Genomic DNA, 21,546 nt, shown 5'->3' on the forward strand with positions numbered 1-21,546 from the left:
TGTCAGACCCTTTGCACCCGCATCTGCCCAGTTCAGGAAGCTGAGAAGGAAATTAATGCCTGGTAGGAAGAAACAAAGCCCCTACCACCACCCGCCTCTCTTATTGTGGCGTCTGAGAGCCCTCTGGGCTTAGAGTCCTCCGCTTCAAGTCTAGAAAAGAAAATATCTCCTTGGTCAATGTGCTCACTCCTCACAACAGTCTTTTCCTCCTGCCTATCCAGTTTCTTTATCCATGACTGAGGAGAGAGGAAGAGGGTGTGGGCATCAGCTCCGCTCTCTGGACAGTACGGGACAAGGGCAAGAGTCCTGGTATGTGGGATTCAGGAGACTTGAGCTGCATGCCCAGCCCTGGGAGGCAGTTCCCAGTTCTAGCTGAGAGTTTCCTTCTCTGTAAAGTGAGGTCGTTAGACTAGATAACCTTAAAGGCTTTTTCTAGCTTTATGACTCTCTGAACCTGTTTCCTCATCTGTATAACCATGATAATTTATCTCTTCCCTGTTTGCCTCCTCCAGGACTCTCAAGAAGATTGAATGGGAGGTTTTGCCTAGGTTGTAGACATTTTCTTTGAAATTGGTTAAGTTCTGTCACGGAATCTGAGTTGGAAAAATATTCAGGGCTATATAATAATATAATGACGATGATGAAGATATCATTTACTTAATGCTTTAAGGTTTTGCAATGTCAGGTAATCTCAAATCTAATCCTATTTGATCTCTTCCAAACTCATTACTTGAACAAGAATTCCTTCTCCCATCTGTCCAATTAGGCATCTTCTAACCTCTGTTTGGAGACTTCCAGGGACATACCATTTCCCAGGGAACCCATGAGCTTGCTCTGAATGTTAGAAACATTTTCCTTATATACGTCTAAATCTACCTCTCTGCAACAGTTACCCATTGTTCTTAGTCCTGCCTTTGGGGCCAACAGAACACGATTAATCCCTTGCCCACAGACCAGTTCTTTGAGTATTTGAAGACAGCTCTCTTGTTCTCCCCAAGCCTTTTCTTCTCTAGGTTAAATATTCCCAGTTCATTCAATGTGTTTCAAGCCTTTCACCATCCAATATCCTTCCTAATATATGGCACCCAGGTCTAAGCACCATACTCCAGAAGTGGTCTGAGCAGTGTGCAGAAGGCCTCTCACTTCTTGATTTTGATACAGTGTTCATGCAACCTGAAATCACATGAGCTTGTTTGGCTCTCATGTTCTAATTGAACCTATAGCCCTTGAAAATCTCCATATCTCTTTCAGGTGAACTGTACTCTTAGCCCCCTTTACTGTGTGTTGTGAAACCAATTTATTGAATCAAATATTTACATTTGCCTCTGTCAAATCCCAGCTAATAGGATTTTACTCATTTGAGCCCATTGAAGCCTTTCTGGATCATTGCATGTTCGCTCTGGCCTCCAGCTGTACATTTGATAAGCATGTTGCCTGTTCCTTTATCCATGTCATTGAAAAATGTGTTTAACAAGACACAAGGCCAAGGACAAGATCCCTGGGGTACTCTGCTAGAACCTCCTCTGTTCAAGTTGACATCATCACTCTAATGACCTCAATAGATCCACACATTCAGTCAATTCTGAATCCACCAAACTGTCCTATCTTTATTGGCTTCAAGGGGTGAAAGATTTGGAGATATAAAGATCCCTTGAAAATATCTATTCAGCTTTAAGGTGTAAAGCAGAGATGTCAAATATGGGCCTATGGCCCCCAACACTTCCAAGGGCTACCCAACCAGATTAAAATGTAGTTGGGATGAAATGAGCAGAACCAAGAGAACACTGTATACAGTAACAGCAATATTGTTTTAAGAATGACTTTGAGTGAATAAGTTATTTTGTCTGTTATAAATACTGAAATTAACTATAAAGGATATATGAAGAAAGATGCTATCTGCATCCAGAGGAAGAACTGATAAATAAAAGTATGTATAGAATAATTTACATGTATATGTATGTATGTGTATATGTGTGTGTGTGTGTGTGTGTGTGTGTGTGTGTGTGTGTACTATTTGTATCTGATGTGGGGACAAAGAGTACCCTGGGATTAAAAATAATATTAAGGGTTACTTTCCCAGGCCCCCTAAGGGAGTTTGAGGATCATTCTGTAGCCCATCCTGTACCTTGAGATCCTGGAACTTGAGAACTTCTCAAATCCTTTTCCCCTTATCTTGAAATGCTATACAACTTGTACCAAAAGAATTGCCTTTGTTTCCTTTATCTTGTGTTCCTTATCCTGCATTTATCTTCCCCATCCTGTGTCAACCATCCTCCTCATCCTGTTTGTTTTTATCTTGTCCATAATCTCCAACTCCCATATGAAAATAGATCATTATCTTACAGGCTGTATAGCTTTCTGTCTATATAAGCCTGGGTCTTTTCCTATATTGGGGCCCTTTGTTTAGCTCCTTGCTAACCTCAGATACATGAAGATTTCACAAAATAAAGCTCCCAATGGTTACAGAGAAGGTCTAAGTGAATTCTTTCACACCTAAACCAGCTGTCCTAACTCTAAACCTCAACATAAAAAGGTGCCAAAACCCGGGAGTCCAAATATTAATTGGACTCTGTTGATCTCTCCTGGCCACTGAGATAAAAGCTAAGAGCCCTTTTCTTTATTCTCTTCCCCAGATCTTTTCTGCTCCTACTGTCTCCCTGGCTGAGAGACCCCTGGAGGGCCCAGTCAGTGCCAGAGGCATCTGAAGCTCCACTGATCTCTGGACGGTCAGTGGGAATGTTGACCCTCTTATAAGGGGACGCCTTGTGCTGGGTTGGTCACATTTTTCCCTCTCTTGGGATACTAAGACAAGTGAGAAGCTACTAGGAGACTAGGATGGGAAATTCAGGGAAGGAGATCTTAAAGAAAAGCACCTAGTGTTCCATTGTAACACAGACTGACCTCAATGTAATCTAGAAAAATGATTTGTAAAGGGGATTTCTAAACAAGACAAGCTTAGTTAGAAATTTGATCTCCAAAACTCAAAGAAAAGGCACCTTGCTCTGTTTGAGCAGACTTTTATTCCCCTGCATCCTAGTTTACCCTGTGTTGTTCCTTCCCCTTCCCAGTGGGATGTTGGGGAGGCAGGTAGGTAGGCCTTCATGCCTGGTTTTCTTTGGGGGTCCCTGTGCCCCATTTCAGGGTGTCCATGCCCTGTGGGCCTTCATGCTTGGTTTTCTTTGGGAGTCCCTGCATCCTGGTTTCAAGGTCTCATTTTCTAGTACATGCAGCTCAAAATTCCCAGGAGGATGGGAATGGAAAGCTGGAATGCTTAAGGCTTATCTGAAAAGTTTCAAAGGTAAAAGAGGTGAGAACTACAGCTCTTCTCCAGCCAAGATTGGAAGGTATGTAAGCCTCCTCTCTCTCCCTATCCCTTTTCTCATCCTGTAGTTGGGGTGGCTCTCCAAGCACCTAGGAAGGCCTGACTTCTCAGGTCTGACCAAATGGGTCAGACAGCTACTAGACTTGCAGTGACTGGAGAGAGAATCCTCCTCACAGCTCCAAGAGAGAAAAGAGTACTTTGGTCACTCATAGACCAAAGCACAGGCTAGGAAAGGAGTAAACACCTCCCCCTTAATCATAGCACCTTGGAAGAACTGAAAATTTACAAGTCTCTAGAAGTATCTCTGAAAACAGATGCACAAAACCCCTGAAGCTTGGACAGTACATTCTCCACACTGGAAGCAGACCCCTACCTTAACAAAGAGTTTATAACTCAAGTAATTGGCTGGATCATGAGCAAGTAGCACAAAGAGTCAGACAATAGAATCTTACTTTGGTGACAAAGAAGATCAAAACATACAACCAGAAGAAGACAACAAAGTCAAAGCTCCTACATCCAAAGCCTCCAAGAAAAATATGAATTGGTCCCAGGCCATGGAAGAGCTCAAAAAGGATTTTGAGAAGCAAGTAAGAGAAGTAGAGGAGAAAATGAGAGTGATGCAAGAACATCATGAAAAACAAGTCAACAGCTTGCTAAAGGAGACCCCCCAAAAAATACTGAAGAAAATAACACCTTAAAAAATAACCTAACCCAAATGGCAAAAGAGGTCCAAAAAGCCAATGAGGAGAAGAAAGCCTTAAAAAGCAAAATTGGCCAAATGGAAAAGGAAGTCCAAAAGCTTACTGAAGAAAATACTTCCTTAAAAATTAGAATAGAGCAATTGGAAGCTAGTGACTTTATGAGAAATCAAGACACTGTGAAATAAATCCAAAAGAATGAAAAAAATAGAAAACAATGTGAAATATCTCATTGGAAAAACAACTGAACAGAAAAACAGATCCAGGAGAGATAATTTAAAAATGATTGAACTACCTGAAACCCATGATCAAAAAAAGAGCCTAAATATCATCTTTCAAGAAATTATCAAGGAAAACTGCCCTGATATTTTAGAACCAGAGGGCAAAATAGAAATTGAAAGAATCTACCAATCACCTTCCAAAAGAGATCCCCAAAGGAAAACTCCTAGGAATATTGTAGACTAATTTCAGAGTTCTCAGATCAAGGAGAAAATATTGCAAGCAGCCAGAAAGAAACAATTTAAGTATTGTGGAAACACACTGAGGATAATACAAGATTTAGCAGCTTCTACATTAAGGGCCTGGAAGGCTTGGAATATAATATTCTGGAGGGCAAAGGAGATAGGATCACAACCAAGAATCACCTACCCAACAAAACTGAGCATAATCCTTCAGGGGAAAAAATGAACATTCAGTGAAATAGAGGACTTTCAAGCATTCTTGATGAAAAGACCAGAGCTAAATAGAATATTTAACTTTCAGACACAAGACTCAAGAGAAACATGAAGAGATAAACAGGAAAGAGAAATCATAAGAGACTTATTAAGGTTGAATTGTTTACATTCTACATGGAAAGATGATATTTGTAACTCACAAGTCCTTTGTCAGTATTAGAGTAGTTGGAGGGAAAAAATTATATGTATGTAGATAGATAGAAAGATAGATAGATAGATAGATAGATAGATAGATAGATAGATAGATAGATAGGTAGATAGATAGATAGGTAGATAGAGGGCACAGGGTGAGTTAAAGATGAAGGGGTGATATCTGGAGAATAAAATTAAGGGGGGAGAGAAGGAGAAAGGGAGAGGCAGAATGGGGTAAATTATCTCACATAAAACAGACAAGAAAAGGCTTTTACAGTGGAGAGGAAACGGGGAAGGTGAGAGGGAATGAGTGAATCTTATTCTCATCAGATTTGGCTTAAGGAGAGAATAACATACACACTCAATTGGGTATGGAAATCTATCTTAACCTACAGGAAAATGGGGGGGGAAGGGGACAAGAGAACAGGAGGATGATAGAGGGGAGGGCAGATTGGGGGAGGGGGTAATCAGAAGCAAACACTTCTAAGGAGGGACAGGGTCAAAAGAGAGAATAGAATAAATGAGGGGCGGGATAGTATGAAGGGAATTATACTTAGTTTTTCACAACATGACAACTATGGAAGTGTTTTGCTTCACTACACATGTATAATCTATATTGAGTTGCTTGCCTTCTCAATGAGGGTGGGTGGGGAGGGAGGAAGGGAGAAAATTTGGAACCCAAAATTTTAAAAACAAAAGTTTAAAAAAATTGTTTTCATATGCAACTGGGAAATAAGATATATAGGAAATAGGGTATAGAAATCTATCCTGCCCTACAGGAAAATTGAAGGAGAAGGGGATAAGAGAAAGGGGGAGAGATAGAAGGGAGGGCAGATTAGGAAAAGGGGTACTCAGACTGCATGCCATCTTGAGGTGGGGGGAGGGATAAGATAGGGAGAAAATTTGGAACTCAGAATCTTGTGGAAGTGAATGTTGAAAACTAAAAATAAATAAATTAATTTAAAAAAAGAAATTAAAATGTTACCATTACTGATTATGAATCCAGATCTGATTTGCTCATCCAACTAAATTTAAGATCACTTGATTGATAATTAACTGGTTCTGTGTCAAGCTTTAAATCTGTGATAATTGCTTGTGGTATAGTTATATTTCTAAATTTTCTTATATTGTGTAATTTGGTTAACAATTTTATCACCTGTGTTGTTAGAAAAGCAATTTCTCTTATAATCTAGATGTTGTTAGATCAAGAATTGTACTGTTGGGGCAGCTAGGTGGCACAGTGGATAGAGCACTGGCCCTGGATTCAGGAGGACCTGAGTTTAAATCAGGCCTCAGACACATAACACGTACTAGCTGTGTGACCTTGGGCAAGTCACTTAACCCCATTGCCTAACCCCCCCCCCCAAAAAAAAGAAGAAGAAAAAAAGAAACTTGTAAAAAAAAAAAAGAATTGTACTGTCAGATTATGAGGTTATTAACTAAGACAACAGTTTTTGGAACTATCTAGTCATAATTTCTTATCAACCCTATGCAAAGTCTTCTATAGTGGAATTCTTACTGAGTAAATTTTTAAAGGCCTGGTAAACTTTGTTACTGTGATAAGGCTAATTTAATTAAGTATGTTCTTGCCTTAGAAAAAACTGAACTTCCCAAAGTAAACACCTTTTGGTACTTAGGAATTTGTGATTATTGAAAATTTGGTTTTATGGAACTTTGGGAATTTGTGATACTTAAAAGACATTTTACACCAACTTGGTTTTGGTAAATTCCAATCTTTTATGTTTCCAGCTAATTTACTTCATGAAAGTTTTGTGATTATTCCTTTTAACATCAGGATAAATTTTAAGCTTCTTTTTAAGAAAGAGAAATACTTTTTACTAAGAAATGTTTTGCAAAAATCTTTTTGTGTGATTTCTAGAAGGCTTACTAAATTTTCATTTCCAAGTAATTTGATACTGATAAAAATTATGTCCAAATCTACTGTGAATTAGAATTCTAAGTTTCATTCCTACATTTGTTGTGTTCTTGGATCCAGTGCTTTCAGAGAAATAGAGTCAATGGTTCGTGCTTCAGGTACCATAAGAAAGGGCATTGGTCTCTCGAATGTCGATCTGAAAGGTTCAATACCCCACTCTAAGCTTTTAAGGGGTGGACATAGAAATGAAAAAGTTAGGATAGCTAAAACATCTTAGCATATTCTGGAAGTTTTGAGATTGATCATTAAGGAGTTTTTTTTAACACCTCCTTATAATTCCCTCACTCTCTTTCCCCACTCCCTTCCCCTGAGTCTAGAGGGTTTCTCAGTGTGGAGATTCCAAACAACCCCGGATTTTCCTGTTAACCCTCTCCTCCCAGATCAGATTAGGAAAAGAGAATTTCACCCTTTCCCCCGCCTGCAAATTCACCTTCCCCGACCTGGCTATACGAAGGAGGGGGAGGGGCAGCAGCTACAGACTGGAAATATCTTTCAGCAAACAGCCATGGGGAGAGAGTGAAAGGGTATGGGTCAAGGTAAAGAAGCCAGTCTGCTTCTGTACTTGGTAAGCCAGCACATCCTTCTATCAATAATGTTTATATGATCTAGAAGCGTAATTGTTGGTCAGAAGCTTATTGTTTTGTGTTACAGCTAAAACAATTAAGTTATCACTTATGAAAATTGTAAGATTGTTGGTTATTGTTACAATGTTAAAACTTAAAGCTGGTAATTGATTACAGTGTATGTGTGGAAAGGAGCAGTCCTCAGGGCTAGTGGAAAAGCACAATCCTTAGCAGTTCTAAAGGTAGATGGGGTGGATAAGGCAGCTCCTTCTTTGGGAATCCTGTTGATCATCCTTAATTTTGTAAACTTGCCAAAGAGCTCGTTTGGATCATGAAGTTCCTAAACAAGGATGTTGGCTTGCTGAGAATTTGTTAATATATAGAAATGATCTGTAGTGATTGGCTTTTGTATGTGGACAAGTTTACATTTGAGATCTGAGTTCTGGCAAATTTTTGATTACTGAAACTTGCCATCCGAGGTAAAAGCTCATGGGACCATAACAAATTGGGTTTTGAGTTGTCTGATGGATCATAAAAATCCATCCATAATCAATAGTCAATAATCCATCATCTGAGAGAAATGCCACAAGTTACTCAGAATGTGACTGTTATAGGTGGAGGTCTGCATCTAGAAAAGCTGAGAGGATGTCTTAACTTCAGTCTAAGATGGGATCCTCCTGACTCAGTTTCCCCATTATGTTCCTTTGGAAAGGAATGTTTTCCATCTGACTACTCCTGAGTCTGGCTATGAGGTGGAATTAATACTGCATGATTGGAAAACTATGATGTTTTATCTAATTGTGTTCTTAGCTTTCCTTTTTATGGCAAATTTCCATAATCAAAGCAAACAGTAGAAGATATGAGCACAATGCAAGTATGTAAAATCTTGCTGTTTTCAATCTGAAAGTGTAGTCATCCAGTATCCCAAACAGTTGTGTAAATTAGTACTCCTGCATATGCGAAAGATTAAATCCCTGGAATAGAACATTCTTTCTGAATGATATGGAATAATTAGACAAAGAAAAAAAGTTTGTGAAACAAAGGTACAAACACAATGTTGAACCATTATCCCACAGACTGAGGCTGGGATACATCTGAGCTACTGTATTAAAGTGTGTGTTTTAAGATCTGAGCTATTCAGCCTAAGATTATATTCATTTCTATTTCTTAAGCAACTTAGGAAATGGGTATTTGGCCTAGATATCTGCCTATTACTAGATATATGTCTGTATGGAATAAGGTCCTTAAATGTTTCAAAATGATCTAAGAATGATTGGGTATTGGTACAACTGATTGAGGGACCTAACTGTTATTCTATTAACTACTGAAACTAAATCAGAGACATCTTCAGTTTGGGGAAAAGAATTTCAGTGCAATTTTCTTAGAGGGAGGTAACTTATGGAAAATTTTTTCATTAATGCAATTATTGATGCATTGGTTAATTAATTGCATCAACTGCAAGTTTATTACTGTTGTGGAAATAATACCTGTTTATTCTGTGTGTCCTGTGATACAAACATGTTTTATTGTAAACAACTTGCTGATATACACTGTTTTAGAATTAATTACTTAGGGATCTTCCTAAGTCTTTTATGATAACGAGTAAAAGTCAGTCTCTTCTAAATAAATTCATTTGTATAACTACTGAACTCAAGGGTAGAAAGCCTCTACCTGCAAAAGTGTTATTACTTATATTTACATGTATAAAGTTGAATCCTCAGTAGCATCTTATCCTCCTAAAAGATTTGGAATCAGAGTGGAAACTTTTGAGGAAATAACAAGATCAGATAATCCTGTTTGTCAAAAGCAAATATTAGACTTGCCTGTGTACTTTCTAGCTATGCTGTGTTCTGGGCCCTACCTTGAACCACTTCTGTTCCTAGCTCACCATATGCCTAGGGTTAGGCCTGCTTTCCTGGGACTGGGAATCAAATGCTTTAATTCAAATAGGGAACTCTGTGGGGTAGGGCATTGTACATGATTGCTGGGTGTGTCAACTAATTTATGGCCCATAGCTCTCCTCCTATTCCCTGAAAATTTATGGAATTTATCCTTTAAGTACTTGAAGGACTGTATAGGCAGCCTCTTGGATGCCAGACATCCACTGCAGCCTGATATCTCCCCCTACATCCTCCTGGGGATCATGGTTCCTCCATCATTTTACTTGCTCTTATATTTGGTCTGTGTTTGTTTAACCTACTGGTCCAATTAGTGTCTTCTTGCCTGCAGAAATTCCACTTTCAACTCTTAGGATACCAGCCCCTACCCTTGGTGTCCCCAGGTAGTTTGCCTCTCTCCACACTGGACTTAGCTGGCACTGCATCCCACACCTTCACACTGATCTCCCCTCCTCAACCTATTCTCAGCCCTTGAAATGACTCTTTACCCCTGTTCAGCAAGAAGCAGCTACTGAAGATAATGACCTTTGCTCCTTTTTCTGAAAGATTTCTCCTGCCTAGTGTTTGAGTGGGGATATGATGTGGGGACAAAGAGTGCCCTAGGATTAAAAATAATATTAAGGGTTACTTTCCCAGGCTCCCTGAAGGAGTTTGAGGCTTATTCTGTAGACCATCCTGTACCTTGAGATCCTGGGACTTGAGAACTTCTCAAGTCCTTTTCCTCTTATCTTGCAATGCTATACAACTTGTACCAAAAGAATTACCTTTGTTTCCCTTATCCTGTCATTTACCTTCCTCATCCTGAGTCAACCATCTTCCTCATCTTGTTTGGTCTTATCCTGTCCCTAATCTCCAACTCTCATATGAAACTTTAAAAATATATCATTATTCTACAGGCTGTATAGCTTTCTGTCTGTATAAGCCTGGGTCTTCTCCTATATCGGTGCTCTTTGTTTAGCTCCTTGCTAACTTCAGGCCCTTGAAGCTTTCACAAAATAAAGCTCCCAATGGCTACAGAGAAGGTCTAAGTGAATTCTTTCACACCTGAACCAGCTCTCTCAACTCTAAACCTCAACATATCTAATGGTAGCCATCTCTAGAGTGGGGGAGGAGGGAAGAAAAAAAGGAAAAAAAAGAAATTTACATGATAATTTTGTTGTATATTTGAAAGGAATAGCAAATTGTGCATAGTAGATTTGCAGTTTCATGTGCAATCATCTTTTTTATTGTACTGTGCTACAGAAATGCTTAATTCCATAAATTAAAAAAATACTTAAAATTTTTTAAAAAGATAACCTATATGATTTTGGCCATCTTTTGCTGTTAGTGTGATTGATTAATCAAGAAAAAGAAAAATGTAATTGGGAAATATGTAATAAAATATAAAGCAATACAATAAAAATAGATAATATTACATTTTAAAACTAAGCCAATATTTGACTCACAGGGATCCGTACTTATGGTTTAGTGGCCCCATTTCTATTTGAGTTTGGCACCACGGGTGCAAAGGATTAAAAGGCTTAGAGCTAGTGCTAATGTCCTCAACTTCAGTTATAGCCAGGGCTTCTCACTCCCCAGGTCCTGGGTGCACATTTTCCAGACAGATGGAAGGTGATGTTCTGCTATTTTTCCTGTGCCCAATATTTTTGTTCATGTGTCTGACTTAGACCATGAATTCCCTCAGGACAGGATTTGAGTCTTTGTCATTTACATTGCTCAGACCCTGCGCAATTAGACACCTAGTCCAAGTTCTGTGAGGAGTAGAAAAATCTGTAAAGTAAGACGTTGTTTCTTCCTTTCAACAGCTGGAGATCCCTGAGGCAATGGATCCATCTCAAATGGTTACTGGTGTTTTCCCTTTTGTTGGTTTGTGGTCTTCTCTTGCAAGTCTTCAGAAATCTCCAGGAATCCCAGGAATACCTACCGAAGTCAAACTTTCCACCTCCCTTTGCCTTGAAGTTATTGTCTCAGGAGGAACTCAGGAAACTCTTTAACTATGATGGACTCTGGTGAGATGTTGCCCCTTACCTCACTTCTCTCTCCTGAACCCTAGTTCTGCTCATTCACTGTATAGATTTAAATCATAGATTTATAGTTGTAAGGGCCCACAGAGGCCAATCAATCCCTTCTCATTTTGAAGATTTGAAAACTGAAAATGAAAGAGGCTTAGTGCCTAGCCCAAGGTCATAGAAGTAGTAAAAGGCAAAGTCAGGATTCAAACCCTGGTGCTCTAACTCCAAATGCAATGTTAGATGAGCATCCTTCTTCTCTAAGTAACCAAGACCAACTCTGTGTTGCCCTCCTCTTTGAGTTGCTTTCAGTCCTCAAATCCTTTATTTTAAAGGTCACATCATTATAGCTTTGATGTATGAACTGGACTGTAATCACTGACCATCCTTAACAAAGTATTAAAGGGATACTGGGAATAACCAGGGCCAGAAGAATTCACACCTCATCAAAGATCTAGCTTTGTCTTATCAAGCTACTCTTGGGCATACTCCCTGTATTCTCTTCTCAGCTAAAAAAAGAAAAAAATTCATTCCCTGCAAATTGCATCAGGGTGCTCTTGTCACAGCTTATAGATAGGCAATCCTAAAATCCAAAGTCCTTTGTAAAGGACCAGATTTCCCTTACTCAAGTCCCCTTCATGCCAGTCCAGTGATTTAGACTTGGGGTTAAAATGCAATAAGGTCAAAAAATTGAAATAAGGCACTTATGAACTGTTAAATGCAATCACAAGTAGTCAAACAAAATGGCTCCTTCCCTCTGTTTCTGCATCCACTATAGTAGTCAGCCATGAAAGTCAAAAAAACCTTCCTTATTAAAGGAAAACATCCGGCACCAACTTTTCGCGAGCTAAGCCTTTTATACCTCAAGCAATAAAGTGTCTCCACCCTCTAAAGTGATTAGCCCAAACTAAATAAAACAAATGCCTCTTTTACCTCATCCCTAAAGTGAGTGGCTCCATTGTTTATACTTAATCCCCCCCACACATAATATATGTATATGTATATGTATATGTAAAATACTCTTCTGGGAAATCACTCCTGCTTTGGTACTTACAAAACTCTGTTTAAAATTACCTTATCTCATCTTCATCTGAGCCTGTCCAAGCCTAACCTAAACTGCAAAGTTGAGTTCAAGCACACTTTTTTTAAAGCCTTCCCTGAATTCTCCACCCCTTCTCTGAGCTCCTATAGAACTCAGTACCACATTCTATCATTTTGTTCTCTAGTTCCAAAGGCTAACTGTTTCCGAGGAGGTAGCTAAGTAATGTAAAGGATAAAGTGATGAGCCTCATGTCAGGAAGACCTGAGTTCAATTCCAGCCTCAAAGACTTAGCTGTGTGACCCTGAGTAAGTCACTTAGTCTCTATCTATCTCAGTTTCCTCAACTGTAAGATAGAAATGATAATAATCATACCTACTTCTCGGGCTTTTCAGGAGACTCAAATGAGACATTTGCAAAGAGCTTAGCACAGTGCCTGGCATATATGTGTGTGTGTGTGTGTATTAGACACTTAACAAATACTCATTCTCATCCCTCTTAATTTGGTAATGTCTTCACCTACCCAATCTCTGCCTGTGGCCTATTCTTGAAGATCCAATTCAAATACCACACAGTCCATGAAGCTCCCCTTTGTTCACCATCCACCTCCAGTCTACCTTCCCAGACTTATTGCATGTTCCTCTTCTTCACACACTCCAACCAAACTGACCCCCATACATGACATTCCACCTCCCAACTCCTTGCCTTTATCCCCCATGCCTGGAATGCTTTCTTTTCACAGTTCCACTTCTTAGAATCCCTGGCTTCCTTCAAGGTTCCTCTCAAGTGCCAATGACAACTATCAGGATTCTCCCAGTTGCTAGTATTAGTGCACACTGGGCACACCTCAACCCAGAAATTGCTCTGTATTTACTTTGTATTATTTTGCCTATAAATACATGTGTTCATATTGTCACCATTACTGTGTCCAACTCCATCCCCAACCCCTGCTCCTAACAATTTAATATGAGCTCCTTAAGAGCAGGGATGTTTACTACTTTTTTGTCTTTTACTCTGCTTCCTAGTACAGTGCCTGGTACATAGTAGGTATTTCATACTTTTCTGAATGATTATTTCTGAGTTGCTCCAGTGACATATTTTGTTTTGGGGTTAGTGTTTTAATTAGAACAGGAGAAAGCTGGGGAGGGGTGTGAGAAATAATTCATTTAGACCCCGACTCTATTCCAATCAGTACTGATCTATTTGCTATGATTTCATAGGGGTAGTGATTATAAGTTCTATATATTGGGCCCCAGAGCTATGAGCTACAGATTGTAAGTTCACCTGCTTAATCATAGGAAGCTGACTAGAGTCCCTCCACTCTTGTTTTTTCTTATTATGGTCATCAAGCCTAATAAGACAGAGGCGACTCACTGACATGGAAAGTTTCCTAACTTATTTTGTACCTCCAGACCATACCCTCTTGTCCAACATGAGCAGGTGAACATCTTATGACCATATTATGACCACTTCCACTAAGTGCTTCACCCAACCTGAGAACCCCCTGCTGAAATACCGTATCTAGCTGATGTATCATTTTTGGCTCATGAAACAAGGTCTATCAATCAATGGGATTCTGTACTTTGTATAGCCCCTTTAGACTGTTCAGGTACCAAATCTGGTATCAAGCCTTATAAAAAATAAGGTCCTGAGGTCCCCTAGGTGGCACAATGGATAGAGCACCAGCCCTGGAGTCAGGAGGACCTGAGTTCAAATCTGATCTCAGACTAGATACTTGACACTTACTAGCTGTGTGACCCTAGGCAAGTCACTTAACACCAACTGACTTGCAAAAATAAATAAATTAATTAATTAATAAAAATAAAAAATTAGGCCCTGAAAGAAGGGGGCATCTCAGATCATGAGGAAGATCTGAATTCTACTTCATTAGAGGGGACTATGAACCCTCTAATAAAGTGCCATTGGCTCAGAGCTCTGCCTCAGTTTGTTTTATTGTAGGTTGGACAATTTTAATAGACAATAGAAGGCTAGACTTTAATTGGATTAATAAAGAATTGGTAGATTGGGCATTGGTGATAAGGAAAAACCAGTTGATAGGGATAAGAATAACCTCAGAAGACTGCTAGAATTCCTTGATCAGGTAAAAGGATTCAAGTAAAGTTGAAGGAAGGTGTTTTTATGGGGGTTGTCTTTGGCCCATACCCCATGACTCTCCCCTCAAACAAATGGAACCCTAATTCTTTGTGGGTAAAGGGCAAAGGTCTCGACTTCTAAAACTGCTTCCTGCTGGCAAGGGGCATAAAGCTGTCCCTGCCTCTCTGGGTCCTGTTCAAGGGGTCAGACTTCAGAACCTGGCTGATGTCAGCCTCAGACATATAACACTTACTAGCTGTGTGACTCTGGGCAAGTCACTTAACCCCATTGCCTAACCAAAAAAAAAAAAGAAGAAAAGAAAATTTATTTGCTTTCAAAATGACATTTTCAGCCCTTCTAACAGCAAATTACCATGTGGTCTCTTTTTCCCCTACCCTCAATCTTCAGAGTATCAACCCAGTTTTTCTTTAGCCTGATTGAGATCTTCCAGTCTTGGTTGGAGAAGAATTTGGGATTAGGCAGTTTTTCCCAGTCTCAAGGAACCAAAAATGTTGATGTTTAGATGTTAGGGGTTCTAGGACCCCAAAATCATGACACGTGGGTCCTGCCTGAAAGAATTTGACCCAAATCTTATTTTAGCCAAAGACGAGGTTTATTAAAGATCAGCCATATTGACCAGACTCTTAAGCTCACATTCTAATGGGGGAGACAACATACAAATGACTATGTATGCACAAGATATAAACAGTTTAAATGAAAGGTTTTCTCAGAGTGAAGGTACTAGAATTGGAAGAGAATGTGAAAGACCTCCTGAAGCAGGTGGGGTTTGATTTGATGACACCAGGAAAGCCAGGAGGAGATGAAGATGCAGAAAACTCCAGGGATGGAATGCTCATGGGAGCACCTGGCCAAAGCACAGATGTAGAAGGATGCACAAACAGGAAATACATGTTGTTGATCAGTCATTTTTATTCATGTCTGACTCTTCATGATCCCTATTGGAATTTTCTTGGCAAAGATGCTAGAGTGGTTTGCAATTTTCTTCTCCAGTTCATTTGACAGATGAGGAACTGAGCCAAATAGGGTTAAGTGACTTGCCCAGGGTCACACAGCTAGGAAGTATCTGAAGCCAGATTTGAACTCAGGAAGATGAGTCTTCCTAACTCCAGGTTTGGTGTTCTCTCTGCTGTGCCACCTACATGCTGAGAAATGTGTGTACTCAGGGCAAATGCAGGAGAGATTCATGTCTCTCATGCTGTAGGATAACCATTGTCTTCTGGTGATGTCATCATACAGCCCTCACCGAGTTTGATTCTGGTTAGATGTGGCTCATCTTCTGAATGCATTATTCCACGGGTGTCTAGGTGACCCTTGGTGACTGATGAATCTATAGTCTCAAGTGGGTGTTACACTGTTGGTCTTGTGGTGTTTAATTGTCTCCTCTGTGTTTAATCTCTGCTAGGTGTAGTTTCCTGCTAAGGAATTCTGATATTCATCTCTTCTAGGATTATACTTCTGGCTTCTATGGGAGAAGGTTGTGGGGGAAGGAATAGGAGATGAGAAGAGGATTTAAGCTAAGTAAGAAGAAAGAAATCATTTCGGTACCTTGAATGGGTTTGAACTAGAAGAGTAGGGCAGAACTTGAATTTGGGGAGACAAAAAACTTGATAAAATTTGGGGGAAAAAATGAAGAAAAGTTGAAGGAAAACAATCTCCAGGCCCAGATCCTGGTTCAGTTTCTACTTTCAGGCTATAAGAGAAGCAAGAGCAAGGACAATTAAAGAGGATATAAAAGAATTAAAGAGAATAAAGCTGAACTAGGAAGTTGAGGTTGAAGTGATGGATAAAAGGGGGAGGAGAAAGTAGATGACAAGACCAGAGAAGGCAAGATAAGTAAGAAAATATAAGTGGAACAATTATAGGGGTTAAGTAAATTGATAGGGTGTATTAGTGGCTGGGCCAAATTGGTTGTAAAATGTTTTAGCTTTTAAAAATTAATAATTGACTATGAAGTGCTTTAACCAGGTGCTTTGGGTTGAGGTGTAAGCAACCATAATTAGTTTCAAGAAGCAAGGTAAAAGTCTCAACCATTCTGGATAGTAGGGGAAATTTGTGCATCATCTTGGGTGTTTTTATTTCTGCCACAGTCAGGATGACTATAATCTAGGTTCTCTGTCCCATTGCAAGTCTCAGCTGATGGGTCAGTCCACTGCTGAGTTAGTTAATCATGTGGCTGGGCTGTGGCTGGGTCTTCTCATTGACCTTGGGTGCTGTTACCAGGGCTCTGGTAGCCAGTGGGACTCCTCTTAGCTTTGATGTACTGTCCAGTCTCACTAGTCACCTGGGAACTCCTCTCTAGCAATCCTCATTCACCTGGGATCAGGAAAGAATAAGCACAAAAGGTGGAGAAGTGGCTTGTGTTCATAGACACATGGTGGCTAAGTGGGAGATAGGGTAGTTGCTTCCCCTTTCCTTCCCAGTAGCTCATGGGAGCTCTTGCCTCACACCTCCAGGAAGGAAAAGAAAGAAAAAAGAGGTAGAGATAGAAGCATGTTAATCTTTTTGTATTTGAACTGTTTCAGTTTTAGTACCTTCTGAGTCACTGGTTCCTAAGTCCATAGCCAGTCAAAAGTCAATGCAGCAATGGCCCTCAAATCACTTATGGACAAAACTATCTCACCAAGACTCCTTGATCCATCAGAAGAAGGACAAGGAATATCTGCACATGCTATGTATAATTCACCAGGAAAGGCAGCTGGCTGGTTCAGTTGATAGAGTATTGGACCGGGAGTCAGGAAGACCTGAGTTCAAATTCAGCTTCAGACACTTACTAGCTGTGTGACCCTGAGCAAGTCACTTTCCTTATCAGTTTCTTTAGCTGTGAAAGGGGGATAATAATAATACTTATTTCCAGGGTTGTTGTGTAGATCAAATGAGATAATTGTGAAGTACTTGGCACATAATAAGTGTTATATAAAAGTTAATTATTATTATTAACTATTATATTCTAAGGACAATCACACATAATTATAATTTAAAAACCTAAAAGAAATGGATGACTTTTAAAAACTATAAAATATCATAATTGACAAGTCAAAGAAGTAGATAAACTAAATAGAACCATCAAGACCTTATGGAAAGAGAAATTACAGAGCTTACAAAAAAATCATAGCTGAAAAAGGAACTGGGTTTAGATGGAATCCCAAGTTAATTATCCAAAATTTTTAAGGAACAAGTAACTCTTATATCAAATAGGCTCTTTCTGAGCACAAAGGGGAAAGCACCCATATGCTTCTATGAGGAAAATAGGATTTTGATTGCTAAACTAGACAAACATTAGACTGAGAAAGAAAACTAAAGGCCATTACAATCATAACTAGCAGTGAAAATAGCAAATAAAATACTAGTAAACTGATTAAGTAATAAAGAAAAAATTATCTGTTAAGACCAAATAGATTTTGTAATTTGAATGCAGATATTTTAATAGCAGGAAATAAACATTATAAATCTTAGCAACAAGAGAAAAAATAATGATAGCATGATTATACAAAGAGGTGCAGAGAAAGTCTTTGATAAAAATAGAGCAGTCATTTATATTAAGTTTAAAGATGCTAAAAATATGGGAATAGGAGGATCTGTTCTAAAATGGTAAAAAAAAAATTATTCCAAAACATATATAAGTTATTGTTTCAAAATATATTTATCAATAACTTTTCAAAAAACATCAAATAGAAAAAATGAAAGTAAATATCCTGGCTTTAAACTACATTTTAGTAGCCAGCATAAAAAAAGAAATTAATAGCATAAACATAGACATTAAAAAACTAAAATATCTCCTTATTTGTGTATGCCATGATTGTATTCTTAGAAAATTCAAATCACTCAACAAAAATCTAATTACACTAATATACACAACTTTAGCAAAGTAGCAAGATAGACTTGCTATATAAACTTGCTATATAAAATTACATATATGTGTGTGTGTATCTTCCTATATACCACCAACAAAACAGACTCTATAGAGAAACTACTTTTGCAATGACAAGAACTGCATCAAATAATCGGTCTTTGACATTGTGAAGACATATAAAGACCATCTAAATATGAATTTAAGAGAAATCAAGAAAGAACCAGACAAAGGACTCTCCCCACCTGTCAAAGCTTCCCAAAGGTTGGCCATGTCAAGTTATAGAAATTTGAGTTTAAAAACTTAGAAATTAGAAACTTGGAGTATAGAAAGCTTTGAGTACTGATTCAGCCACAGAATCAGAAAATTTGAGGGCTTGCAAGGACCTCAGAGCCATCTAATTCATTTCATGAACAAAAGGAATCCCTACTATAAAATAGCCTACAAGCGGTTACCCAGCCTTCTGCCTGAAGACCTCCAAGGAAGGAAAAGCCACAATCTCTGGAAGAGCCCATTCCATTTGAGACAACTCTACTTTGGGGGAGCTATGTCCTTCTTAATGCAGCCCAAGGTTGCATTAGCTTTTTTGACTGCCACATCACACTCTTGGAATTTCTCTGCATATGTGAAGAACCATATCCATAGTTGCTCTGCCTTCCTCTTCCTTTCTTTTCCTTGTTGTGCAGTGGCTTTGGGGTGAATTCCAACTGTGCAGACTTGGCTCAGGGAGAGTGGCATCACATGATAAATAAGCAATAAGTCTGGTCCCATAGCTCCTCCCACATCTCTAGCTTTGACATCTCTTTGTATCTCCATGGAGATAATCACTCAATTCCTAGTCTTTTAATCTAATTGGGCCATCTCCAGCAACAAAAGGGAAAAATAATGGGGTGCTATTTTACTGGGGTGAGTCTAAGGGTCCCCCATTCCAGTCCACCCACATGGACCATGTTTATAGTCTGTCTTCTTTTTGCAGGTTGTTCCCCCAAAGTCAGTGTGAATGTGAAAAGCAATCAGGGAACTACATCTTTCGGGAGTCCTACAACAAGAGTGAACTTGAGGCAGTGAAAATCAGGAGAAAGGCAGAATTTGAACATTTCCGAAGGAGGTAATGCAGACTTTACATGAAGAATCTCTAAAAAGTTCTCTAAAAAATCTTAGGAGGATTTTCTAGGGTCTCTATCTCAAATGGATCCTGGGCAAGATCTCTCTTGAGCTCACCATAGAATACAACTCCTGGTGGCATTTATACTCCCCTTTTCCTGACTTTGTGAGTGATCCATCTTTTGTCATATTGGTGAGGGGGATTTAGGTCAATCTGAGGGGCTGGGAAGATGGAACTGAGGGGGAAAAGCAGGAAATATCTGAGGGTGAGGGAAAGAGTTGGTTCAGTGGACAGAGCCCTGGACTTGGAATCAGAAGGGCTCATCTTCATGAATTCAAATCTGAACTCAGACATTTACTAGAGATGTGACCCTGGGAAAGTCGCTTAACACTGTTGGCCTCAGTTTCCTCATCTACAAAATGAGGTGGAGAAAGAAATGGCAAACCACTACAGTATCATTGCCAAGAAAATCCCAAATAGGATCACAACTGAATAGCAATAACAAAAGGATAGAGAATCTATTTGGAACCTGAATTTTGTGTGGGTATTTAGGCAAACTATATTCAGGTTCTATTCAAGGGCAATTTTTATTCACCACCACTGATGGATATGATACCTCTATGGACAGAACACTGTGTTGATCAGGGTTGGTGGTAGGGTGTGTCTGTATGTGTTGGGTTGTTGAGACAAAAAGAATAAGAGGAATTACATGTAATAAAGGGCCATGGAAAGATAGACTAAAAATTAATTGGAAACTAAATAATCTAATCCTAAAGAATGAGTGGGTCAAATGACAAATCACAGAAACAATCAATAACTTCATCCAAAAGAATGACAATAATGAGACAACATACCAAAATTTATGAGATGCAGTGAAAGCTGTTCTTAGGGGAAGTTTTATATTTCTAAATGCTGAGATGAATAAAATAGAGAAAGAGGAGATCAATGACTTGGGCATACAACTAAAAAAACTAGAAAAAGAACAAATTAAAAATCCTCAATTAAACACCAAATTAGAAATTCTGAAAACCAAAGGAGAGATTAATAAAATTGAAATTAAGAAAACTGTTGAACTAGTCAATGAAACTAAGAGCTGATTTTATGGGGTAAAAAAACAACAAAATAGATAAACCTTTGGTTAATTTGATCAAAAAAGAGGAGAAAACCAAATTACCAGTATCAAAAATTAAAAGGGTGAATTCACCACCAATGAAGAGGAAATTAAAACAATAATTAGGAGCCATTTTGCCCAAATGTATGCCAGTAAATTTGACAGTCTTAGTGAAATGGATGAATATTTACAAAAATATAAATTGCCCAGATTACCAGAAAAGGAAATAAAATACTTAAATAGCCCCATTTCAGAAAAAGAAATTGAACAAGCCATCAATGAACTCCCTAAGAAAAAATTTCCAGGGCCACATGGATTTACAAGTGAATTCTATCAAATATTTAAAGAACAATTAACTCCAATACTATATAAACTATTTGGGAAAATAGGTGAAGAAGAAATCCTACCAAATTCTTTTTATGATATGAATATGGTGCTGATACCTAAACTGGGAAGAGCCAAAACAGAGAAAGAAAAATATAGACCAATTTCCCTGGTGAATATAGATGCAAAATTTTTAAACAAAATATTAGCAAAGAGATTACAACAACTTATTTCAAGGATAATACACTATGACCAGGTAGGATTTATACCAGGACTGCAGGGCTGGTTCAATATTAGGAAAACTATCAGCATAATTGACCAAATCAACAACAAAACTAACAGAAACCACATGATCATCTCAATAGATGCAGAAAAAGCTTTTGAAAAAATACAACATATTTCTACTAAAAACACTAGAGAGCATAAGAATAAATTGAGTCTTCCTTAAAATAAGTAGTATCTATCAAAAACCATCAGCAAGCATTATAGGTAATGGGGATAAGCTAGAGGTATTTCAATAAGATCAGGGATGAAAAAAGGATGTCTTTTATCACCACTGTTATTCAATATTGTACTAGAAATGTTAGCTTTAGCAATAAGAGAAGAAAAAGAAATTGAAGAGATTAGAATAGGCAAAGAAGAAACAAAGCCATCACACTTTGCTGATGATATGATGGTATGCTCAGAGAATCCTAGAGAATCAAGTAAAACAC

The 21,546-nt window shown here is 38.6% G+C and overlaps 1 protein-coding gene across 1 annotated transcript in view; it reads left to right on the top strand.

Annotated features, from left to right (window-relative positions):
- The first annotated feature begins 232 nt into the window (after positions 1–232).
- The window catches only part of B4GALNT2 (beta-1,4-N-acetyl-galactosaminyltransferase 2), a 48,300-nt gene continuing 26,986 nt past the window's right edge, over positions 233–21,546 (top strand). Inside the window, exons 1-3 of the mRNA XM_027873358.1 lie at positions 233–309; positions 11,089–11,292; positions 19,270–19,401. Coding sequence (XP_027729159.1) covers positions 233–309; positions 11,089–11,292; positions 19,270–19,401 — 413 coding nt within the window. The remainder of the gene's footprint in view (positions 310–11,088; positions 11,293–19,269; positions 19,402–21,546) is intronic.

The sequence above is a fragment of the Vombatus ursinus genome, unplaced genomic scaffold, assembly GCF_900497805.2.
Source record: "Vombatus ursinus unplaced genomic scaffold, bare-nosed wombat genome assembly UNPS02014801.1, whole genome shotgun sequence".
In the NCBI taxonomy this organism is placed as follows: domain Eukaryota; kingdom Metazoa; phylum Chordata; class Mammalia; order Diprotodontia; family Vombatidae; genus Vombatus; species Vombatus ursinus.